Genomic DNA, 26,395 nt, shown 5'->3' with positions numbered 1-26,395 from the left:
CATGAATTATGCACATTACTTACTAACTTCCTAAATATTTTTCCTAAAATGTATTAATCTGTTCATAGGTTTTTGATTTATTCTTTTTTCTTTTCTTTTTGACTGATGTGGACGAAAGTACCCTGAACATTTTATTTCGAGCCGATCATGAAAAATGGTTAGCGAGCCTTGGCTTCTCTTTATCGATAGAAATGGCAGCATTCTAGGAATTACATTTTACAAAAGTTTTTGTATATTCCATCATTTCTTTTAGAAGAGAAACAACAACATGCAATGAATTAGATGTTTTTTTTTCAAAACTAACAGGAAAGCTGCCCCTCTTTCTATTTGCATTAGTTTAGTCTTTCTAACAACATGAGTTTGCTATAAAAGGACTCATAAGAGCTGATTTCAGCACTTATCACCTAACCAACTCAGGATAGAACACTTGATCCTTATGGCTGGTCTAGGGTCAGAACCCCAACTACTTATAAGCTGCATAAATGGGAAGAATAATAATTCATGTCATGACAATTCAATCTTTCTCTCATGTATGCAGCCACGCCCTGCTAACTCAGTCTGCTACAGTTGGGCAAGGAAAATGAAAGGAGTGGCTAACAATAGCCACAGCGAGGTTTGTTTGAATTTCTCATCTATCAACTAATTTCCAGAAGGCTTTCGTATCCCAAGATATTAAAATCAATCTTGACATAAATAGGACTGAAACAAAGGTGCCACAACTATTGAAGACCAATTAAATAAGGGGCTACAACTAATTCAAGATTTGAAGCCAACTGTTGGATTGGCAATTGCTTGGGTGGTACAAGACCACCACAATAGGTTATTAGAAGAGTTTATTGACTTGAGGTACACTTCAAAATGCTGCTTGTCTTGCTAATTCCTTTTGTATATTCCATTTTTTGGTTGATTGCAAATGTGGGATTCATCATGCCCTGCATTTTTTTCAAACAGAGAACTGTAGGACTTATTGCTGCTTGTGCCTAGCTTTGTTAGTTCTGGAAGGGCTGCATCCTAAACATCATGTTGTGTTCCAAGTGTTCTTATTTATTATGATTGTTTTGTGCTTGAATTGGTTGCTTTTTGTCACAATAAAAAACTGCAGGGTTTTTATGTGGGTCCGAACTTGGCTGCTGCTATTGCTTTAGGGCCTGTTCGGCTGCTCTGGACCGGCTGGCTGGGCTGATTAGCCCAGCCGTTCGGCGGCCCAGGTCCAGCCGAACGGCTGACTACAAGCGAACGCCTACAGCCGCGTTCTGCTCCCCTCCCTCAGTCTGTCACCCTGCGCATCGCGCGGCTAGGGTTTGCGCTCGGTCGTCTCTTCTCCTCCTTCCTCCGCGCGGGCCGCGGCGTTCGTCAGCTCCGGTTTGCCATGCCTGCCCCCCGCTGCTATCAGCGCCTCCGTCCCCTCCTGCCTCTCTCCACCGTGAGAGGCCCTCCCTCGCGGCCGACAGTCTCCGCGACGAACGTGAGCTCCGCATCACTCCCAGAACCCGCCGCCGTCGACAAGGTACCTCCGGATCCGCCGCCGTCGTCGTCCCCCCCCTCCTAATGTGCCTCCTCCGTCCTTCACTTGCCTCCCCTCCGGCTCTGAGGACGCCGTCTCCCCTCCCCCCTCCGGATCTCCCGCCTTTGTCTTCCCCCTCAACCCCAGTTATGTAGTCTCTGTCTCCCCCCCCCCCCTCCGACTGCGAGGCCGCCGTCGTCCACACCCTCCGGATCTACCCCCCCACGTGCTCTTTTTGCAGGTCTTTCCCAAGCGCCGCCCACGGATCCGGGGACGCTTGGAACTAATCAGCTAAAACTACAGGTGATGTTATTCAGTAACCAGTGAGCACCTTCTTCATTGAACAAAAACCTTTCTTTCTTTACAAGTATCTGATTTTGTATGAACATTATGGGCACATTTGGACTGCTATTTCCATTGTATTTAATACATGTGCGATTGTACATTTGTTTCTGTTTACATGATTTCACGTATTCATCACAGCCTAGCAAATCCATTCTAACTCTTATACTTCTTTTCCTTATTATTATTAAAAAAACTCTTATACTTCCTTTAGATACTAATAATTCTTGGTCTTCCAACAAAAACCAATCTAATTGGCTATGACTTGTACACATGTAATATGGATGGGATGATGCATGCGTGGTTTCCATAACGATTCTGATTTTCCTATTCTGGCTCAATGATAGATCAGGTTCTAGTATTTTTTTTAATCTTTAAAACTGGACTTGCACAGGATACATGTTGAAGTACTGTAATGAGATGAAGTATCCATCCCAGTGACATCCTGTTGGATTTTGAAAGAAAGCAGACATATGTATGAAATGTTAGGTGTCGGGTACCATAAAACGGGGTACCTCGAGCGTACACCGAAAAAGTCACTTAAACCCCATCAATAACATAGTCAGAAGGTAAGCCGTGGGTTAACCACCGGCCCCGTCCGAGCCCACCGGCTCTCCACCTCGCCTTAGGCCTCGACGGGAGGTCTCGACGCCCTGACGAATCTCCGCCTCGCGCGAGGCCTCGACAAGGAGCCCAATCTCCGTCTCGCCTGAGGCCCCGTGCGTACAGCCTCGAACGAGACAGCGATTCTCCGTATCGCTCGAGGCTGGCTTGGCAATAACCCGTCGCTCCCGCCTCGACCAGTCTTCCCAACAGCGCGTCATGTCCCATTAATGCGTCAACCACTCCCGCAATCTCAGTCGGACGACGGCTCGACACCACGGAGTGGCCGACGGGACAAGGAGTCGCATCAACGCCATACCGGCTAGGACAAGGCGCGGCGGGGATTACCGGCCACTGTGTTCTGGCGCTGTGCCCACGATCGGCGCCTGCACTACACTGCCCCGTAACCCCCGCCCCGAAGACAACGCGGCATGGGAAGTCTAGTCCGGATCATCATCGCCTCAGAATCAGCATACAAGATCAACCGCTCCCTCCGAGCCTCGGCGCTCTACGTCAGGGCCTCGGCTATCTCGAGATTCACGTCTGCCGAGACCCCCCACGACGGTTCGGCCTAGGCACCAACCGAGCCTCGGCTTCGCGCGCAGTCAACCTACAGTGACCCGCACGCCGACCGCCACGCCCGCTTCGAGGTAGCCCTGGAGCTCCCACGACGCACAGGATCGGAGGTGACCAGCACGTCGCCCCAGTACTTCAAGGACGGACCACTCCGACGGCCACGCCGCCACAGGAACAGGCTACAGGGTTCGGACACGCCGCCTCCGTTCGCACGACGCCGTGTAGTTAGCACACGTACTACCCTTGTCCTCCCTTCAACTATAAAAGGAAAGGACCTGGGCCGTTTCTAGGGGAGGAAGACATGCGCGCACAAGCAACACTCTGTAACACACACACTCCCCCGCTGCCTGAGAGCAACGTCTCAAGCAGCCCACACCGCTCCGCGCCGAGACTTGGGACTAGCTCCCTCTCTCATCAGCTTGTAACCCCCTACTACAAGCGCTTCGGTGCAAGGAATACAAGATCGATCTCTCAGACTGGACGTAGGGCACCGATTGTCTGAACCAGTATAAGCCTTGTGTCTCTTTGCATCACCATCCGGGATTGGGAACACGCAGTACAAATTTACTAGTTGGTTGAGGACCCCCCGGTCCGAAACACCGACAGTTGGCGCGCCAGGTAGGGGACTCTGCGTGTCAGCTTCGTCATCCCAACAAGTTCCGGATGGCAGACCCCGTACGACCACTGCGTCTTGGCACGGTGGTCTGGTTTGGGAGCCTAGAGTTCATGTCTCTAGGGCACGAGTACGACATGGTACTCCTCACACCCCGAGCCCCGCCTGCCGACGACGACGTCACGCACCCACAGCCCAGGCGCCCGGGCGGCCGCTCTCGTCGCGCTCGCCAGGCGCGACGCGAGTGGAGCCACGCCGACTCCACGCGAACACAGGACGACACGCCGCGCTCCGCCGGTATCCCGTGCCCAGCTGTTGGCACAAGGTCCCTGGTTGGGGACCTATCTGGCCTGAGCCTGGACAAGGGAGAGACGCCGGTGGCGTGCGGCAACGCCCCGTCACCGTGCTCTTCTCCGTCACCTCCTGAGGAGCCGGCTCCGGCAAAGCGGAATCCGGCGATGGCACCATCTCCGTACCCCTTCGGGTTGAGAAATGCCGCCGCCTCCTATACTTATGCCTACGCTTCCATTCACGCGGAGCCCTCAGGACACCACCAACGCTTCGCCCTCGACTTCGGTACCGCGACTTCGACTCACTCCCACGCCGACTCCTTGGAGGAGGACGAGGCGTGGGCCAGAGCGGATCTCTCCGGGCTTCACGACCCTGAAGCCATGTGCCGTTTCCTAGCCGCGAGTGACTATTGCTTTGGCTACTCTGACTCTGACGATGAAGGTACTTACGATCCCACTCGTGAGTGCTTACACGTCGGACTTGGGATGCCAAGCACGGGCGATGAGGACGAGGGGGTAGGCAACCGTACTCCGCTTCATCAGGGAACGGGCGATGCCACGCCCTCACGCATTGTCCCACCGACAGCACGGAACGAGAACCTTACCCTCGGACAACTTCGACGCCCGGACCTGGAGCAGCTCCGTGAGCTTCAGGCCAAGGTCAAGCAAGATCGACTCCTTCTACAACAGCTCCGAAACACTCTCGAGCAGGAGCAACAGGGCCGCGGTGACGGCGGAGGAGCCCGGCGGCGGGCCCGCGACGTGCACCACCGCATCAACGACGACGAAGGGGACGATCGTCCCCCAATCTTCAATCGCGCTAGTCAGAATGTCGCGGCTGCGGCGATGCTAGTGCGCGCGATGCCCGAGCCCTCTACCACGGAAGGGCGACGGGTTCGCGGCGAGCTCCGGGATCTCCTCAAGACCGCCGCGGTGCAGCAGGCCGAGAGTTCCGCCTCCTGGCGGCGCGGAGCCGCCTCGGACCTCCCCTCGGCACCGCATCGGCAGGATAAGGAGGCCTCGGTTCGTCCCGAGCCCGCTCGGGCGCCAACAACCCACGGGGTCCCCTTGCGGCTCGACCGCCTCGGCAACCAACGCGAGACCAACTGGAGGAAGCCTGAGACGTCGCGCTGCTGCACTCGACCAAATACCAGCAAGCCCTACGGCGCTTTCAAGCCCGGCGCATTCGAAGCCGAGACTTGAAGGTAGGCGACCTGGTGTTGGTGTTGAGGCTGACACAGACCAACAAGGGCCGCCACAAGCTGTCCCCACCATGGGAAGGGCCGTACATCGTCGCCCAAGTGCTGAAGACCGGGACCTACGAGCTAGCCAACAAGAAGGGCGAAATCTTCACCAACGCTTGGAACATAGAACAGCTACGTCGCTTTTACCTTTAAATTTCCAAGCATTGTATATATTGTTTCTCGGAATACAATTGAGAAGCGTTCTTTAGTTTCTCGGAATACAATTGAGAAGCGTTCTTTAGTTGTTCTAATTTTTCGAGAAACCCCCCCGAGCCCATCGTGGGTCTCGGCAATACGATAACACTGTAAGGGAGACTCGGCTCTGCCTCCGCAGAACCGAGCCTCCCTCGGGGGCTAGATGGGGGATTCCCCCCTAAGTCCTACGCACTATTTTTTAGTCGTTTTTCGAAAAAATTCCTACGCCAAACCCTCTAGCACGCTCTGACGAATCGGTTGCGAAAAACCCAAGGACCGAAAGCCCGTATCAGGGCCGGAAGGCCGGTAGAGTCGCGAGACGGCCTAAGCCTCCGGGCTACGACGCTCCCTCACCACCTATCGCCCAGGGGACGGCTTAGGCTCCAAGGAAGTTTTTTGCGAAGAAATCTGATCAGAGACAACAAGAGGGCAGAGGCTCGGAAATACAAGACAAACGATTAAGAAACACGAGTACTTTAAAAGAAAGGCCTCGACGGCCACAAGCATTACGATACAAAGTTAATTCCTATTCTATTTACATGGCCTCTTAGGCCCAGGTCACGGCTCAGGGCCTCCAGCATCGGCAGACGGCGAAGGAGCGACCACCTCCTCTTCGAACAGCTTGGCCAACGTCGTACCGGGGCCCTCCGCCGCCTCCATCAGCTTCGCAACCGCCTCGTCGGCCTCCTCGTCATCATCGGGCAGGACGTAGCCATCGCTGATGGCTTGGAGGTCAACGCCTATGTACTGCGAGGCGATGACGGCCAGCGCGCGCTTGACGCCCGTATGCAGCGCTCCTCGGAGCCGCTCATGCACTTGACCGCTCAATGCAATCAGACGGCTCCCAAGGGAGCTGCCTGATTGAACCCCCTCGACCTCCAAGGCCTCGCAGGCAGTACGGGCGACACTCTTCAGCGCCTCGTGCTCCCCGATCTCGGTCTCGAGCACCGCCTGCACCACGACGGAAGCCTCGGCTGCCCGGGTAACCTCCGCCTCTGACTCTACGCCATGGGAAACAGAATGGGGTTGAGCGCAAAGGAAAATAAGCGAAATAGGGATGGAAGCCTACGGGACTCACCCTTGGCCTTCTGCTCCCAGCGTCGGGCCTCGACCCGAGAGGCCTCGGCTTTCTCCTTCCAGCGTAGGGCCTCGGCCCGGGAAGCCTCGGCTTTCTCCCTCAGGCGCTGGGCCTCGACCCGAGTGGCCTCGGCCGCCTTGAAAGCCTCTCTCCCTAGCTCTGCATCACACCAGAGAATGAGGGGCGAATACAAGAAAAGCGAATAAAACGAGGGGAATAGGACTCACCCTCGGCCTTTCCCCTCCAGACCACAGCCTCGGTCCGGGAGGCCTCAACCACCGTAAGGGCCTCATCCAAAGCGCCTTTTGTCAGCTAGTGCGCACTCTGCTCTGCTCCTAGCTGCCCAGCAAGAACCTTGCCCGAGGCCGTGGCTTCTTCGGCTCGAGACCTGAAGGCATCCCGATCACCGGCCACGTGGGTGAGCTCCTCCAACTCCTTGACCCGCGCTGCCAGAGGGGCGACCTGCTCCTAGGCCGTGGCCGCCTCGACCTTCGCATCGGCACAACGAAGGCGGAGGTCCTCCACCTCTGCGCTCCGCGCCGACAGGAGCTCGTTGGCGCCGGCAAGAAGGCCCTTCTGCCGCTGAAGCTGGTCCCAGACGTCCCTCTCCCGCCGGAGAAAGACCGACTTCCCAAGGGACCGGGTCTCGAGCTCCTGGGGGAAACAGAACAGCGGTCAATCCCTACAAAGAAAACTCGGAAAAAGACCACCACGTGAGAAAACAAAGCACGAACCTGGGCGACTCCGGGCAGATCGTCGGTCACCACGGACAGCATCGTCCGCAGTGACCGCTCCGCCAGCTGGCGGTACTACTCGAACGTGTCCCAGCGCCCGCCCTCGGCCGCGTCCTCGAAGGCAAACAGAGGCTCCGCCTCAGGGTCCTCCCGGCTCTGCCACAGGACACGCGGGTGATCCCACCCGCGGGGCTCGGGTCGTACCCGCGCGAGGGCCGAGCTTCCCTCGCTCGGGGTCGGAACCGGCTGTTCCACGGCACCGGCCACCTCGGCGTCGGCCATCTCCTGCGCCCGGGAAGTATCGTCGGAGGAGATCGGAAGGACCTCCACCTCCCGGGCGCTCTCCCGCAACGACGGCGGGCCTTGAACCAAGGGTGCCACCGAAGCCTCCGCCGCCTTCATCTCCACTTCCTGGGCCAACGGCCTCACCGCGATCACGTCGGCCTCGGTGGTCCCGGGGGCTCCGGCCTCCGCCATCGTGGCCTCAGTGGTCCCGGGGGCTCCGGCCTTCGCCATCGTGGCCTCAGTGGTCCCGGGGGGGTGGCCTCGGTGGTCGCAAGGGCTCTGGCGCCCGCCGCAGCGGCCTCGATGGTCCTGGGCGCCCCGGCCTCCGCCGCCTCGGCCTCGGAGACCAAGGGGGCCTCGACCTCGGTGGCCTCGGCAACTGAGGGCACTTCGACCCCATCCGACTCACGGGCCTCGCCCTCGTGGGGCGTAGGCGCTCCCTCCCTCGTCCATGTCGGGGCTGCCTCGGCAGCCCCTCCTTGGGTGGCCGGCTCCTTCGGGTCGGCCCTTGCCGACGCCACGCCATGTTGTAGGGCGGCTTGCGCCTCCGCCACCTAGTGGGCGGTGGAACCGGGGTTCACCTTGAGCGCCTTAAGGGGCGCCAAGGTAGGCACCTCCACAGGTCGCTTCCGACTAAGAACAGAACACTCGCAGGGTCAGCACGGGACTGAAGAACACACAGAAAAACGCTGCGGCTCTGCCAAAAATACGCTTACCTCGAGCGAGGCTACAACCGCTTCGGCACGGCAACCCTCGTCTGCAAAGGCGGTGGCGGTGGCAGAGGCACGGCCTCTGTATCCGCCAGCGCCGGCCGGTCCACGACGGACCCCGGCGCCCCCTCGGTCCTCTGCGGGGGCGGTTGCGTCGCCCCCGCCGCCACCTGCTCCGCTACTGCCGTCGAGCCCACCGGGCTGATGGCACGCTTGCCCAGCGCCCGCGCTTCGGGCGTGTCGGCCTTGACCCCGGGGCGGGCGATTGCCGACCCCGGGACAGCTCCTCCTCCCCCTGGGAGCGCCCATCTCGCCCTCGTCATCTCCGTCCGAGGCATCTGTCGATAGCGACGGCGACGGGGACTCCTCCAACGGGAGGCCGTCCTTCCTTTGCTGCCGGCGACGCTCATCTAGTTTCTCGCGCGCAAGGATCTGCTTCGTGCGCTTCGCTGCCTTGGCGTCCTTCCGCTTTTTCTGCGCCTCGGCGTGCGCCCGGTTGATCGCCCGCCGCCTCGCGTCCTCGGGAACGGGCGGCGGAGAGGCTCGCACGTCCCTCATCCCCTGCAGGAACGGCGAACGCGCATGAGGGAACGAGAAATAATGAGAAACGGAGAGGGCTCGGGGGCTGCGGCGGCGCGCAACTTACCAGCGAGAGGAACCCCCACGACGGACGCATCGCGAGGGTGGTCAAACCACTGCTCCTCAGCTTCGCATCCACCGTCTCCCTCACCCGGCGAAGAATTTCCTCGTCGGAGAGGGCGGAGGCAGACATCCGGATGCCCGCGATCGGCTCATCCGGCCTCATCTCGAACAGGCGCCGCCGCCGAGCCATCAGCGGCAGCACCCTCCGGCGGTGGAAGGCGGCCACGACCACAGCCGCGGTAAGGCTGCGGTCCCGTAGCCTCTGCAGCCCCTCCAGGAGCGGCTGCAGCTTGGGCTGATCCTCCCTCAGGACGCCGTACTTCCACCTCTCCGGGCAGCTCCCCACAATCCACCTAGTGTAGGGGGGAAGTCCGCCGTCGTCGTTGCGGAGATAGAACCAGCTCGTGTACCATCGACGATTGGATGACGCGAGCTGTGCCGGGATGTAGAGGTGCTGCCGGTCCTGGCGCACTTGGAGAGTGCAGCCGTCGGCCCTCACCGCCTTCCTCGTGCCCGACGTGCCCGTCGGCTTGGTGGTATGCCCCGCCCGGAAGAGATGAAGCCACAACTCCCAATGGGGAGCAATCTCCAAATACCCCTCGCAGACAGCGACGAAGATGGCCGCCTGCGCGATGGAATTGGGGTTGAAGTTGTGGAGCTTCACGCCATAGTAGTGCGGGAGCGCCCGCATGAACCGGTCCGCGGAACACCGAGGCCGCGCTCGTGAAAGGACACGAAGCTCACGACGTAACCATCGCGAGGCCTCGGCTCCGGCTCGCCCGACGGAGCGATCCACTCCGGCCTATTGGGGTCAGTCACCGGACGAAGGAGTCCACCGTCGACGAGCGACTGAAGCATCTCCACGGTGACGTCAGATGGATCCCAAGGGTCCGCCTCGATGACAACGATGTCGCCGGCCATGAGTGCGGTGGAGGGTTCGAATGCGGCAGTGAGTCTGTCTCTCTCTCTCTCTCTCTCTCTCTCTCTCTCTCTCTCTCTGGCTTGCCCTTCTCCCTTCTTCCCGGTGCCCACTGCTCTAGCGACGGCTCAATGGGGGCAGAGCTAACGCAGGCAAGGTAAGGCGGGGAGGGGCGAGGCTCATTGCGTATTTATGCAGGGTAAAGGCAAAACGGACGGGCGACAAAATCGGGAAAGTTTCCCCCGGATCCGGTGCGGTTAACCCCGATCCGATTTTACCGCCCACGTGCCCACCTTTTCCTCATTAATCGCGGGAACAGTTACGTCCCATCCGCTGACACCACGTCACGCCCGACCGCAGCAGCAACAGGCGTCGTTCCGTCTCCCCAGAAAATCACCTCAAAAGGCGCGTCAGCCGTTGTCGAGCCGATGGGGGAGACATTCCCCCCACCCTACTCCTTTCAGATGAAGGAACTGGGCGCCGAGCCTATTACGGTCCAGGGGTTCGGAGGCTGGGCCCCTAAGGGTTTCGACAGCCGCCCCAGGGCAACAGAGTCAGGGACGACCGCGGGCGAGCCCACACGGGGCCGAGGCCCAAGCAAGCGAAACGCTTGGGACGCCCTAAGTTGTGTCCGAGACCGGCAGGGAGGTCTCCGAATGGGATCCCACCGTAGGGAGGCACCGAGCCACCGGGGCCCAGCGAACGGCCTCGGCACCCACTAGAGAAACCCTCTGGTACTCTTGGAGTGCGTCTCTGGACCACTAGCCGACCCCTAGCGAACAGGGCGCGGGCCTCCACGCGGACTCACCCGATAACAGCTCACCAGAAATGCCACCGCTCGCGCCCATCGAGGGTAGCTTGGCATATTCCACCCCTCCTTCCAAACGAAAAGGAAGTGCGAGGGTCGTACGAAAAGTCAGGGGAACCCCTGACGGCCCTCTTGCTCCGTGCAGAGGCTAGGGGGCTCCTCCTGCAATCTTGCCGAGACCCAGCGACCTAGGCTCGCGCACGAGGGGGCTCGGCACAACAACCCCTCCTTCCGAACGAAAAGGACGCGCGAGGGGCGTACAAAAAGCCAGGGGAATTCCCGACGGCCCTCTCGTTCCGTGCATAGGCTCGGGGGCTCTTCCTGCGACCTTGCCAAAACCCCGCGACCCGAACTCGCACTTGTGGGCTCGGCAAATACGATAAAAACTTCTCACTCAATACGAAAAAACCCCTGGAGGAGTAAATCCACTCCTCCAGGGCCTCGGGGGCTACACCCGGTGGGTGTGCTCGCGCGCACCCACCGAAACCTCAAAAAACAAAACGCAATCCCTACAGGAGCGGCTGCAAGCCAAGTCTCGACAAACCCTCAGGGAGAGTGCTCGCACTCCTCCTAAGGCTCGGGGGCTACTGTCGGGTACCATAAAACGGGGTACCCCGAGCGTACACCAAAAGAGTCACTTAAACCCCATCAACAACATAGTCAGAAGGTAAGCCATGGGTTAACCACCGGCCCCGTCCGAGCCCACCGGCTCTCCACCTCGCCTTAGGCCTCGACGGGAGGTCTCGACGCCCTGACGAATCTCCGCCTCGCGTGAGGCCTCTCGCGCGAGGCCTCGACAAGGAGCCCAATCTCCGTCTCGCCCGAGGCCCCGTGCGTACAGCCTCGAACGAGACAGCGATTCTCCGTATCGCTCGAGGCTAGCTTGGCAATAACCCGTTGCTCCCGCCTCGACCAGTCTTCCCAACAGCGCGTCACGTCCCATTAATGCGTCAACCACTCCCGCAATCTCAGCCGGACGACGGCTCGACACCACGGAGTGGCCGACGGGACAAGGAGTCGCATCAACGCCATACCGGCTAGAACAAGGCGCGGCGGGGATTACCGGCCACTGTGTTCTGGCGCTGTGCCCACGATCGGCGCCTGCACTACACTGTGCCCCGTAACCCCCGCCCCGAAGACAACGCGGCATGGGAAGTCTAGTCCGGGTCATCATCACCTCAGAATCAGCATACAAGATCAACCGCTCCCTCCGAGCCTCGGCACTCTACGTCAGGGCCTCGGCTATCTCGAGATTCACGTCTGCCGAGACCCCCCACGACGGTTCGGCCTAGGCACCAACCGAGCCTCGGCTTCGCGCGCAGTCAACCTACAGTGACCCGCACGCCGACCGCCACGCCCGCTTCGAGGTAGCCCTGGAGCTCCCACGACGCACAGGATCGGAGGTGACCAGCACGTCGTCCCAGTACTTCAAGGACGGACCACTCCGACGGCCACGCCGCCACAAGAACAGGCTACAGGGTTCGGACACGCCGCCTCCGTTCGCACGACGCCGTGTAGTTAGCACACGTATTACCCTTGTCCCCCCTTCAACTATAAAAGGAAAGGACCTGGGCCGTTTCTAGGGGAGGAAGACACGCGCGCACAAGCAACACTCTGTAACACGCACACTCCCCCGCTGCCTGAGAGCAACGTCTCAAGCAGCCCGCACCGCTCCGCGCCGAGACTTGGGACTAGCTCCCTCTCTCACCAGCTTGTAACCCCCTACTACAAGCGCTTCGGTGCAAGGAATACAAGATCGATCTCTCAGACTGGACGTAGGGCACCGATTGCCTGAACCAGTATAAGCCTTGTGTCTCTTTGCATCACAATCCGGGATCGGGAACACGCAGTACAAATTTACTAGTTGGTTGAGGACCCCCCGGTCCGAAACACCGACATTAGGTTTCTTATTTCTTCCTTTCGTTTTTATCAACCATCATTTATGTCTTCTTTTTCATTAATTTGGTAGTTGGTTAAGTGCACTTCTTGATTTTACAATTATGTCCATTATTAATCAAACACTTCTTCATAGGGATTTAGTAGCCTATAAGGTTTTCATATGAAACTAGCTACATAGGCCAGTACTTAAAAGGAAATGCTACCACTATTGAAGTCTTCACTGATACTGACATTGTTAAGGGCTTAAGGCTGACGACTGATCAAGATTCAGAGAAAAGCAACCAATGAGATGATTGTTTCATGCTTAGATTACACCCCAACAATAAATCACAGCTACGGGTTACTTCAATGCCATTGTTCTATCAATTGAAAGGTTAACAGAGTTGTATAAGAAAAGTTAAATTCTCCTCATATGTAGAACTCATGTTTTCTATTTTTTCTATCCGGGCTTGCAACCTGCTTCTAGCTATTGTTCAGTTATTTCTAGTTGAGCAGCTGTCTAATGCGAATACCATTTAACCTGCCCTCTCTTCAAAGCCAATGTATTATGTTCCATTGTGCACAGTAATTTTTATTGGCAATGTGGTATTGTGTTTGTTTATTTCAGTGCACCGCTCGCAAGTGCTTCATAACGCTACACACACTAGCAGCGTCCTCCACTTCATCGTGCTCTTCACCTCAAGCTAGGCACTACAACCATCGATGAGTGACTATTGCCAAAGAATAATGTGTTACATTGTTTCTGTAGCTTGTGCAGTCCGCAAAACCTAATTGTGCAATTGGTTAATGTGTTGCAGGCCGCTACTATCTGGTGGACGTTGGTTACGCACTTGAGTCAAGGTACATGGGTCCTTTCAGAAATACAAGGTACCATCTGGATGACTTTAGGGGTGTACCTGTAGATAATATGTCTCGACAGGAGAAATTTAACTTGACTCATTCTAGGCTACACAATGTTGTAGAACGGTCATTTGGGGTTCTTAAAAACCGGTGGCAGATTCTTGATGGGTACCGTACTGCCATCGGACAAAGCAAAAGATTATTATAATTTCTTGCTTTGCACTCCACAATTACTTGTTCAGTAGGGAGCATGGATTAGGATCCCCTACCTACCCACCATCTCCCTGGGTTGAGCTCAATGCTAGTAACAGTATGTCAGTGGTTAGAGAGTTCATATCTTTGGGAATGTGGGGACAATGATTGTGCAGAGGTGCTGCACCCATTGGGAACTGCCTTCATGCTTAATCTTGTGTGCCTAGAAAAGAGTACATTTTTTGTACAGATACCACTTAGGTCAGTAGGTTAGTGTACTGAAATGGTACCAATTAGAAATTGTAGGATTGTATGCCAGAGTAGATTGATGTTGTACATGGAGTACATGCGCATATTAGAAGGCGCATTTTGCTGAAGGTGATGCAAATATTTTGTGCAACTCCTACAAGTTTTGTAAATGCTCTATTAATCCTCCAAGTAGTAGTGTTATGGACAAGTCATGAATGTACTGCTGTAATGAATTGTTGTAATTCGATCTTAGAAATTTGAATGAGTTGTTGTAATTACTGCAAATTGGAGCCAGATGTAGGAGAGGAACTCGCCATCGGAGCCACGGCTCTTGGCGTGCAAGTACCCTCGGCTCTTACTAGCTGACAAGCACTGCATCTTGTCTTATTTGTGGAAGTCTCATTGAGAAATGAGAATTCTACCCCTTGCTCCTAAACAATACCTTATGGTTTGTACAGATGGTCAAGATAAAGGATGCTTTGATTGCTCTTGGTACAACATCTTTGCATACAAGAATTCATTCAGTCAGAAACTATGGAGCAAGGTAAGAAACATACTGACCTGTGAATGAGATGCATCCAGATACAGCAGGATTATCTTGGGGGCACATTTGAATGGTTAACTGCTGTTGTAATTAAGTGTTATTTCAATGGCCTTGGAAGCACATTTGAGTGAGATGTAATGAAATGGTATTAGAACTGGTTGATACTAATTTGTATGTGTTAATGTTGTTACTTGTTAACGGACATGTGTTTGAAAGGGTCCGAGAGTTGGGGCCAACTATGGTTCATTGGCACCATAATTTGATTTGAATCCAGTTCATTGAAATCAAATTGCAGCAGCAGCTGGGTTGGCTTGTGCTGGGCTGATTCAAATCAGCTGATTGCCTGTAATGTTTCTTGTAGTGATTATTTTCCTGGTTCATATAAGTTTCTACCCGAGTTGCATATGCTTAACAAGTTGCTACTTTTTTACACGATTGGAGTACCAAGGAATGTTATGTGGTGGGCTTTGGACAAACATAAAGTCCCAACGAAGTACGTCGGGCTCATTAAGGACATGTACAACAATGTTGTGACTAGAGTTCGAACAAGTGATGGAGACACGGATGACTTCCCGATTAGGATAGGACTACATCAAGGGTCAGCTTTGAGCCCTTATTTGTTTGCTTTAGTGATGGATGAGGTCACAAGGGACATACAAGGGGACATCCCTTGGTGTATGCTTTTCGCGGACGATGTAGTGCTAGTTGATGAAAGCCGGACAGGAGTGAACCAGAAACTGGAGTTATGGCGGGAGACTTTGGAGTCCAAAGGTTTTAGACTCAGTAGAACTAAAACTGAGTATATGAGATGTGATTTCGGCACTACTACTCGGGAGGAGGAAGATGTTAGTTTGGAAGGTCAAGTAGTGCCTAGGAAGGATACCTTTCGATATTTAGGATCAATGCTACAGAGGGACGGGGATATTGATGAAGATGTTAGCCATAGAATCAAAGCAGGGTGGATGAAGTGGCGGCAAGCGTCTGGTGTCCTATGCGACAAAAGGGTACCACAGAAGCTAAAAGGCAAGTTTTATAGGACGACGATTAGACCTGCTATGTTGTATGGTGCAGAATGTTGGCCTACGAAAAGACGACATGTTCAACAGCTAAGTGTCGCGGAAATGCGTATGTTGCGTTGGATTTGCGGTCATACAAGAAAGGATCGAGTTCGGAATGATGATATACGTGAGAGATTAGGGGTAGCGCCAATTGAAGAAAAGCTTGTCCAACACCGGTTGAGATGGTTTGGACATGTGCAACGGAGACCTCCAGATGCACCGGTGCGTAGCGGAATCCTAAGCCAGGACAGTAACGTGAAGAGAGGCAGAGGAAGACCGAAGTTGACTTGGGTAGAGGCAATAAAAGGAGACTTGAAAGGATGGAATATACCCAAAGACTTAGCCTTAGATAGGAGTGCTTGGAAGACAGCTATTCACGTGCCTGAACCTTGATTGCTTCTGATGGGTTTCAACTCTAGCCTACCCCAACTTGTTTGGGACTTAAAGGCTTTGTTGTTGTTGTTGTTGTTGTGGAGAAGGAAATTCTTGATCGCTATCTTGATGTAGATTTGAAGGGAAACAAAGATGGCCTGAAGGTAATATACATGCATTATATTTGTATGGCATGAAGGAAATTGTTGATCGCTAGCCGAGTTGTAAGATTGTTGAAGTTCTACCTTGCATTGTTGTAATCGTTGGTCCACAGTTGTTATTCTTCTCTGTTGACCTTTACAACAAATTTCTGTTAGATAATAATCTGCGCTTTTCCTTTCTTACAAATAGAAGATATAAGTGCATAAACTTATTGAACTTATAGACAGAACAATCCAAATACACTTTCTGAAAGGATATGCATTCATCTCAGTTTTAGCGTTTGCTCTCTGTTTCCAACTGTGACACATTGCCTCTCATTGTGCATAGAAATTACGACTGTGGATAGAGGATCCTCCTCGGAGAAAGCACATGGTGTACCTGGGAGGTGCAATTTTTGCTGGAATCATGAAGATAATTCTTGTATATGTGCTGTCATGCAGAATCATATTACACCATGATGGATTGCTAGTAATATACTTCCCTGCGTATTGTTTGGACCATGCAGGATGCACCTGAGTGCTGGATAACCACGCAGGAGTACCAGGAAGAAGGTGTAGCTTGCCTAAGGAAGTGTGGACAGTCAAATAGTCCCATACTTCTTGCCACATATCATCCAATCCCAGCATAGAAGAAATGGAGGGGCTCCCCATGCTGACAGAAACTATGGAGCAAGGTAAGGAACACACTGACCTCAGAACGAGATGCATCCAGATGCAGCAGGTTTGAGTGGGGGGCACATTTGAATGGTTCACTGTTGTTGTAATGAAGTGTTATTTCAATGGCCTTGAAAGCACATTTGAATGAGATGTAATGAAATTGTATTAGAACTGGTTGGTACTAATTTGTATATGTCAATGTTGTTACTGGTTGACTGACATGTATTTGAATGGGCTTGAGAGTTGACGCCAACTATATTTCATTGGTGCTATTATTTGATTTGAATCCAGTTCATTCAAATCAAGCAGCAGCAGCAGCTTGTTGCCTGGCTTGTGCTGGGCTGATTCAAATCAGCTGATTGACCAGCCCAGCCAGCCGGTCTAGAGCAGCCGAACAGGCCCTTACATAACATCGTCTCCTCCGACGCTCACTTCGTCGCTGATGTGTGAGTCCACGGCCGCCTCTGAGGATGGCGCAATCAGGTACGCCCTTCATGTCCGCTCGTCAGTGCTCCGTAGCTCCTATACGATTCGCTCATGCTGCCGGTTGCGCGTACAGATGGCTTCCTCGCCTCTTCATCTCCCCCATCCCCAGCGTCTGCGCGGCACAGATGCTCAGTGGTGCCGGTGCGCAGATGTGCAGTCTGCGCGTACGCCTCCGCTTCTCCGTCGCCCCACGGCCCACCCTCAATAAAAAAAAATGTCTTTCCCCGCGCGGCAACACGAGCAGGGATCAGCGTCGGCCTCTCCATCACTGGCGTAGGTACAGCCTCTCTTAGCTCCCCAAATTGGTTTGGTTCTTCATCGACGGTTCTTATGTCCCCCGAACGATTTGGTTCTTGATCTATGGTTCCAGATTGATTTTTGTTCTTAATATATGGTTCCAGCTATTATCGCTCCATCCTGATGCCCGACGTCATTGAGGTGATTGGAGTACAGGTCAGGGGGAGCATCATCGCAGAGCATTTGCATATCGATGTCCACTCAGATATTGGATCAGGGCCTAGTTCCTCTCAAGGTAGCTACTTCAATCTTGATACACCTGTGATCAGCTTATTTACAAAGGAGCTCTGTGTGTTCCATTACTCCCTACTTTTGGTTATTAAATTTTTAGCCATATTCATTTTGGTAAACTCAGAAATTTAAGCCGCTTGTCATATTGCTTCGTCTGACAGTGCTCGGGTTTGTGATCGAACCTGAATGTCTCAATGAGTTACATATAGGTTCCTTGGACGCATCTTGGAAAGTTCAATTCATTCATGGTCTACTTTTATTTCTTTTTCAGTGCAATTCCATTTTGTTGTTTCTGTAATTTCCCTATTCCTATAACAAACTGCTTAGATCAATTGTCTGACAGTGCCCGGGTTTGAGATCGAACCTGAATGTCTCAATTTTCCTTGGACGCATCTTAGAAAGTTCAATTCATTCATGGTCTGCTTTTATTTCTATTAAGTGCAATTCCATTTTGTTGTTTCTGTAATTTCTCTATTCCTATAACAAACCTAGCAACACTCAGTGGCTTCATAACTGCCTGCTTCGTGCCTCCAGCCACGTTGAGCTTCTGATGTGAAGATATACATATATGTCCGTGTCCATTGGATAGATGATTACATTCTATGAACTTGTGATACGCATGTTCTCTATAGTCAGCACACCAATGCTTTTTGTAAGGCTTATTACAGAGAGATGAAATAGGCAGGTATAGTGACCTCAACTCCAGACCCACTTACCAAGCTACTTAGATTTCACATGTAAACCTTTTAAATTATACGCACATTGTCTACTTATCATAAGGAATATCTGCTGGATTTCAAATTAACATTATGCATTGTGGTTTATTCTAATTTCAGATCAAAGGTTATTTTGCATTTCAGTTTGTTATAATTTTATGCCTGTCGCTTTAACGGGACATCATGTATGCTGTATGACTTCCATGCAGTCCCTTTTTTAATTGAACTCTATTTTGTTCTCGCATTTACTCTGAGGTTTGAGGTCCCAACCATCATCTTACGTGTAGTTTTTTCCCTGCAAGCTACATGCGATTGCTCAAAATACCAATTAACTCCAACTTTATAGCGGTATAGGAAGTTAATCTGATTTTTTTCCTTGCAGCCTTGTGATCTGATTTCTTCAGCTCAAGATTTCTAAAATTTCAGGTTCATTTTCTCACCATAGAGTGATGTTTGTTGCTGCCAGTATTACTCAATCACATAGGGTAGGGTAACTGACTTATCTAAAATTTCAGGTTCATTTTCCTTTGCAGTGGCATGAACATTCATTACCTCACCAAGTGACAGGACTGGTGCCTTCTAAAAGTGTGCTGCGGTACGCAGCAAGCTCTTCATTGAATGAAAAATTTCACCCAATGCAGGCACTAAACTGATGAGACGAAAGAAGGAATGGTTTTCCTGCAACATGAGAAAGCCACTTCTTGCCTTACCTCTGATACAGTTATGCAACAGTTTCCTAGAATTCGAGATTTGGAAGCCATGTCGATTCTGTTATAGGTTGAGCAAACTATCGCCCATGTAAGAATTGGCCTTTTTCTTTGTACAACTCCAAATCTCAGTATGTCACTTTATACCAACTGTCAGGTACGTTGGACATGTTTTCTTATATAGGTGGATGCATCTTTTTTTTACATACCTTGAAACATAATAAGTTTTTTAGATATGGCTTATTCAATATTATAGCAGTCAAATCATTCTTCACCCCTTGCCCGCAGCGAAGCGCGGGGTGCACCCTAGTATGTCTAATTTGTGGGCAAAGAATTTTTCTAAAATAAATCCAAAAATATCGTCTGTTCAAATCTGCCATGAATGTGAGATATGCATGTTGTACAAGTTGAGAACTTGAGCTAATTATAAAAAGAAGGCAAATGCTAGCTAACATTTCCTTCTTTTGTTCGTAATGCTTGCTCTTAATATTTTAACCATTCTGTGAATGGGCCTCTAGCTAAGTTTTTGAAGTCGGTCATTTATTTGATCTCAATTTGTTTGCCTAGTAGTACCTGTATTTTTAGGACTTACAACGATAACCTACAATTTGTTGGTTCAGGGTGGCATTCCTACTTCTGGATCTCGTTAGTTTCACTGGCTGAAAGAACTACAGCATGTTCATTTCGGCTGAAACGATCGTGGATTATTACTGCTGGCTGGTTTGTTGTGAGAGAAAAATACTGTTCTGGCTTATAATCCATCATGATCGTTTATGACCAAACAAACAGGCTGCTAATCCTTACTGATACTCTCATACTATTCAGGAGTATTTATTTGCCTCTTTGTTTTTGCTGATTACTATCATATATATGATGTCCTTTATTTCTCACGGTTGCTGCTTCTGATTGGAACAAAGCTGGAACTAAGGCACGAAGGCGTGTATTATATTAACTCTGAAACAAATCGACAGGAAATTTTAAAAAAGCTGAAGCTAAGGCACGAAGGGGGAGGGCCGAGGAATTGTCCAGCTGGAAAGTACATGAGTAAATAATCATTTCACCTCCGCAATGCTGTGCAGCTCTGGCTTGACTAAAAGTGTATTGGAGTTGCTGCTTCCAATCCAGTAGTGCTAAAGTGGACGTACTATTGTACTGTGGGAGGATGTTTCTTTATGGATGTTCATAGGCTATTTGCAGGTATTGTAATAGTTACGTGTCAAAATATTAGCTTTGATGTCCTACTGGACGCTCTCTCCTGGTGTCCATTGTACTCTTTCACTGCTATTCTCCCATCCCTCACCCACCATACTTGTCATATGTTGTTAGTTGTCATATGTTCATACTTGAGATACAAATTATTTTGATTTAATATACTCCTAATGTTTTTAAAATGATGCTTAGCACACGTTAATTATATTTTTTTATTTAATTATCTTGTCATAAATATTTTAAAACGAATTGAGTATTTATACGTCCATTCTTTAAAACATCACATCAGTACTATCCATAACCCTGTTTTGCCTCTACTGACTACTACTCGACAGAGTAGTGCTGGTGGTACTGCTGCAGGCTGCAGCCCTACTCTATCAACAAAATTTCTCAGCATAAAAAAAGTCAAAATATAGTGGCTAGAGCCCAAATTTCCTTCACAAAATAAGTGTCATTCTCGTTTTTTTAAAAAGTTAAAGATTTTAAATTTTGAACAAATATATATAAGAAAACATTAATATTTATAGGCCCTATTCGCTTCACTGAAAAGTCATGGCTAAAAGTATTGTTCGCTGATTTGTTGTGAGAGAAAAATATTGTTCCTTTACTGCGGCTCATAAGACAAGCGAACAGGGCTATAGTATATAATTAGTATCATTAAATAGATTATTGAATCTATTTTCATAATAAAATCATTTGGAGATACAAATATTGCTAACATCACATCAGTATCATTCCTTGTAGGTCAGCAGACAGTACTCCGTACATTACCATCCCCTATAGGTGGCCAGATAGGTACATTAAAAAACTACATTGTGACAAGTCAACTAGAGGGAAATGGTGCAGGTCAACTAGAGGGAAACGGTGGAACACGATGATTAGAAGTCGTTTTGGCTTTTTTTATATCAAAGTGTTTAAATATGTATTTAGATATACGTTATGTTTAAATAAAAACTTTGATGTATCTAAAAAAGTCAAAACGATTTATGATTTGGAAGAGACGAAGTAGTAGCTACTTAGTACAAGTCAGCCATGGGTAAATGCTGAACACGATGTCATACATCATCTGCTTAGGCCATACAGCTACTCAATACCTTTTTATATATATAGAATAGTCCATGATGTCATACAACAACTTTGTACCTTTTATCTATGATTTTGGAAACAACGGGAGTAGAATTCACTCGGACTGCCTTTAGGCATCTCCTATTGGTCGTACAACTACTTTTGCAGCTACTTTGTACCTAATGCAGAAATTGGTAGTCCTAATTGATTGCCTTTAGGCATCTAAGAAATTTATTCTCGTATCCGTTGGCCTTCTAATTAGCAATCTTTTATACTCATGTTTCTCGGACTGCTGATGAGTATTTACCATTCTATGCTTATTATTTTTGTGCATGTTCTATATGTATTTCGCCTCATTACTTTTTTTGGTACATCCAATTTGTTATTAACTTTGACAAAATATATATAATAAAATATTAATAGTTATAGTACATAATTAGTACCATTAGATAGATCATTGAATCTATTTTTATAACAAACTTAATTGGAGATAGAAATGTTGCTAATTTTTTTATAAACCTAGTCGAACTTAAAAAAAATGACCATCATGAAAACCATAGCGACACTTATTTTAGGACAGATGGAGTATTTTAGAACATCACATTAGTACCATCCATGAGCTCATTGTACTCCATCTGTTCCAAAATAAGTACACATCACGCATCGAGAAGTCAAACAAATCTCAAGTTTAACTAGATTTATAGAAAGATAATTATCTATATTTGTACTTCTAAATAGGATTAGTTTAAAAATATATGATATGATTAATCAAATCATAATATTTGATATTATAAATCTTAGTATTTTTTATGTAGATTTGAACAAACTTAAGTTTGTTTGACTCCTAGAAGTATGAAATATGCATTCATTTTGGTACTGTGGGTGTACTCCCATCGTCCCAAAATAAGTGTCGTTCGCGCTTTCCGAGTAGTCAAATATTTTTAACTTTTGCCAAATATATATAAGAAAATATTAATAATTATAGTACATAATTAGTATCATTATATCACTGAATCTATTTTCATAACAAATTTAATTGGAGATGCAAATGTTCCTTATATTTTTTATAAACCTAGTCGAACTTAAAAAAGTTTGACCGGCACGAAAACTATAACGACACTTATTTTAGGATAGAGGGAGTATTAAGAACATCACACCAGTACCATCCATGAGCTCATTCTACTCCCCCCTCTGTTCCAAAATAAGTATACATCGCGCACTTCTAGAAGTCAAACAACTCTCAAGTTCAACTAGATTTATAGAAAATAATATTAAAATTTGTACATCTAAATAGGATTAGTATAAAAATATATGATATGATATGATTAATCTAATGATAATTATTGATATTATAAATCTTAGTATTTTTATGTAGATTTGGTCAAAGTTAAGTTTGTTTGACTTCTAGGAGTATGCGATATGCATTTATTTTGGTGTTGTGGGTGTACTCCCTTCGTACTAAAATAAGTGTCGTTCTTACTTCCTGAAAAGTCAAATATTTTTAACTTTGACCAAATATAAATAAAAATATATTAATACTTATAGTACATAATTAGTATTATTAGATAGATCATTGAATATATTTTCATAATAAACTTAATTGGAGATGCAAATGTTGCTAATGTTTTTTATAAACCCAGTCGAACTTAAAAAAAGTTTGACCGGCACATTAACCATAGCGACAATTGTTTTTTGTACTAATTCTGCCTAAAAGGAATCGAATTCTAGGTGCATTCTTTATTCAAAGTGCCTAAAATTTGATCTATATAGGTACTTTCCCTCATAGTACTTGTACGCTATGGGTTATCGAGGAATACTTAGGCTTAGAGTATTTATTAATACCATGAGGGAAAGTACCTATATACTATATATAGGTACTCTAGTGACGAATCTAATTATATCTATTTAGTACGATAAATATTTATATTTTTTCAATAAATTTGTTCTAAAATTACATTGTTCGAGGATATTAGTACGATAAATATCTATTTAGTACTTTAGCATAGCACTTTTCTAGAATATTAGTGTGACTATTCTAGAATATTAGTACGATAAATATCCATTTAGTATTTTAGCATAGTATTTATCGGTGTTTTGGACCGGGGGTCCTCAACCAACTAGTGAATTTGAACTGCGTGCCTCTAATCCCGAATGGTGATGCAAAGAGACACAAGGTTTATACTGGTTCAGGCAATAGGTGCCCTACGTCCAGTCCGAGAGAGCGATCCTGTATTCCTTGCACCGAGGTGCTTGTAGTAGGGGTTTACAAGCAGGGCGAGAGAGGGAGTTAGTTCCAGGTCTCAGCGTGGAGCGGCGTGGGTTGCTTGAGATGTTGATCTCTCGCAGTGAGGAAGAGCGTGTGTTACAGAGTGTTGCTTGCGCGTGTGTGCGAGCGTGGTCCTCGATCTGTTCTCCCTCTATCTAGAAGCGACCCCGGTCACTCCCTTTTATAGTCGAAGGAAGGCACGGGGATGGTACATGGATTGCTACGTGGCGTTTTGTGAGCAGAGGCGGCGTGCCAAGCCCTATAGCTTGTCACTGTGGCGGCATGGTCGATGGAGCGGTCTTGTCCTTGGTGCACTAGAGCGACGTGCTGGTCACGCCTGGTCCTGTGAGACGTGGGAGCTCCTATGGTGGCAGGCGCGTCTTCTCCTGCGAGAGGCGTACCGGTTGCTGTATGTTTGACCGGCGTGGAGTGCTGAGGCCGGGCTGATGCGATGGCGCGAGTGTGCTGACTCTGAGGATACAGGGGTTTGGCCCTATGTGTGACGTGGGTGCAGCTTGGCGCAGGGTACGATGCGTACTGCAGATGACGTGTCGGTCGCTGTGTGTCGACAGCGTAAAGAGCCGAGACTCAGTTGGTGCCGAGGCCGAGCCATCGTGGGGGGCTCAGCGGGCGCGAATCCTGAGGCTGCCGAGACCCTGAAGTGGATTGCCGAGGCTCGGAGGGAGCAGTTGGTCCTGTACACTAATTTCGAGGCTACAGGGACCCAGACCTGACTCTCTACGCCGCGCTGTCCTTGGAGCAGGAGTTAGGTAGCATAGTTCAGTACGAGCATCAGCAGGGGGCACAGTGCCGAGCACAGTGGCCGGTAACCCCTGCCTCGCATTGTCCCTGACTGCATGGCGTTGATGTGACTCTCGTCCCGTCGGCCACTTCGCTGTACTGTGCCGACGCGCGGCTGACGTTGTGGGAGTGGTTGGACGCGTTAATTGGACGTGACGTTTTGTCAGAGAAGTCGGTCAAGGCAGCGGTGACGGGTAGTTGTCGAGCCGGCCTCGAGCGAGGCGGAGAATCGGTACTTCGTCCGAGGCCTTACGGGCGGGGCCTCGGGCGAGGCGAAGAATCAGTACCTCGTCCAAGGCCTTGCGGGTTGGGGCCTCAGGCGAGGGGGCCTCGGCAAGGAGAAGAGTCGGCACCTCGCGTAGAGGCTGTGCGGCGCGGGGCCTCGGGCGAATCGGAGAATCAGCTGAGGCCTCGCGGTTGTCACTTGGCTTCGATATTTACAAGGTCTAAGCAATTTTTTTGGTTCTTGCTTAGGGTACCTCTTTTTATGGTATCTGACAGTAGCCCCTGAGCCTTGGGGGGAGTGCGAGCACTCTCCCTGAGGCTTTTATCGAGACTTGGCTCGCAGCAACTCCTATCGGGATTGTGTTTTGTACTTGTCGTTCCGGTGGATGTGCACGAGCGCACCCACCGGGTGTAGCCCCCGAGGCCCTAGAGGAGTGGATTTACTCCTCCAGGGGCTTTTTCCCTATTGAGTGAGGAGTTTTATCGCGTTTGTCGGGCCCATGAGTGCGAGGTCGGGTCGCTGGGCCTTGGCTTAGTTGCAGGAAGAGCCCCCGAGCCTTTGTACGGAGCGAGAGGGCAGTCAGGAGTTTCCCTATCTTTTTTGGGCGGCCCTCACGCATCCTTTTCATTCGGAGGGAGGGGTGGAGTATGCCAGGCTACCCTCAGTGGGCACGAGCAGTGACACCTCCAGTGAGCTGTTATCGGGTAAGTCCGAGTAGAGGCCCGTGCCCCATTCGATAGGGGTCGGCTGGTGGTCCAGGGACACACTCCAAAAGTACTAGAGGGCTTCTCTAGTGAGTCCCAGGGCCTTCGATTGGCCTCGGAGGCTCGATGCCTCCCTACGGTGGGATCCCATTCAGAGACCTCCCTGCCGGTCTCGGACACGACTTAGGGCATCCCAAACAGTCGCCTGCTTGGGCCTCGGCCACGTATGGGCTTGCCCATAGTCATCCCTGACTCTGTTGTCCTGGGGCGGCTGTCGAAACCCTCAGGGGCCCAGCCTTCAAACCCCTAGACCATAACGGGCTCGATGTCCTTTATCACATTTTGCCGAGCCCCCGAGTGCGAGTTCAGGTTGCTTGTCTTCGACCTGGTTGCTGGAAGTGTGACCCTCGTGCATCCTTTTCATTCAGAAGGAGGGTTCGTTTGCTGAGCCCTCGAGTGCGAGCCTAGGTCACTGGGTCTTGGCTTGGTTGCAGGAAGAGCCCCCGAGCCTCCGCACGGAGCGAGAGGGCGATCAGGAGTTTTCCTATCTTTTTTGTGCGACCCTCGCGCATCCTTTTCGCTCGGAAGGAGGGGTTGTGTGCTGAGCCCTCGAGTGCGAGCCTAGGTCGCTGGGTCTTGGCTTGGTTGCAGGAAGAGCCCCCGAGCCTCCGCACAGAGCGAGAGGGCGATCAGGAGTTTCCCTGTCTTTTTTGTGCGACCCTCGCGCATCCTTTTTGCTCGGAAGGAGGGGTGGAATATGCTAGGCTACCCTCGGTGGGCACGAGCGATGACACTTTCGGTGAGCTGTTATTGGGTAAGTCCGAGTGGAGGCCCGTGTCCCATTCGATATGGGTCGGCTGGTGGTCTAGGGACGTACTCCAAAAGTACCAGAGGGCTTCTCTAGTGGGTCCTAGGGCCGTTCGATTGGCCCCAGGGGCTCGATGCCTCCCTATGGTGGGATCCCATTCAGAGACCTCCATGCCGGTCTCGGACATGACTTAGGGCATCCCAAGCAGTCGCCTGCTTGGGCCTCGGCCATGTACGGGCTCGCCCATAGTCATCCCTGACTCTGTTGTCCTAGGGCAGCTATCGAGACCCTCGGGGGCCTAGCCTTCGAACCCCTTGACCATAGCGGGCTCGGCGCCTAGTTCCTTAGCCTAAAAGGAATCGGG

At 50.6% G+C, this 26,395-nt stretch overlaps 1 protein-coding gene across 1 annotated transcript; it reads left to right on the top strand.

The window, feature by feature from the left end:
- Positions 1-1,369: 1,369 nt before the first annotated feature.
- Positions 1,370-20,236, top strand: LOC136544635 (uncharacterized). The gene is made up of 12 exons (XM_066536724.1): positions 1,370-1,507; positions 1,652-1,807; positions 13,050-13,124; positions 13,240-13,309; positions 14,182-14,267; positions 15,805-15,861; positions 16,187-16,279; positions 16,365-16,998; positions 17,075-17,278; positions 17,403-17,533; positions 18,628-18,671; positions 18,761-20,236. The coding sequence occupies exons 1-8, from the start codon at positions 1,370-1,372 to the stop codon at positions 16,485-16,487; spliced, it is 798 nt and encodes a 265-aa protein (XP_066392821.1). The 3' UTR covers positions 16,488-16,998; positions 17,075-17,278; positions 17,403-17,533; positions 18,628-18,671; positions 18,761-20,236.
- The last annotated feature ends 6,159 nt before the right edge of the window (positions 20,237-26,395 follow it).

Source organism: Miscanthus floridulus, chromosome 3, assembly GCF_019320115.1.
Source record: "Miscanthus floridulus cultivar M001 chromosome 3, ASM1932011v1, whole genome shotgun sequence".
NCBI lineage: Eukaryota > Viridiplantae > Streptophyta > Magnoliopsida > Poales > Poaceae > Miscanthus > Miscanthus floridulus.
The sequence above is the reverse complement of the archived record's forward strand: the minus strand, read 5'-3'. Positions and strand labels throughout refer to the sequence as shown.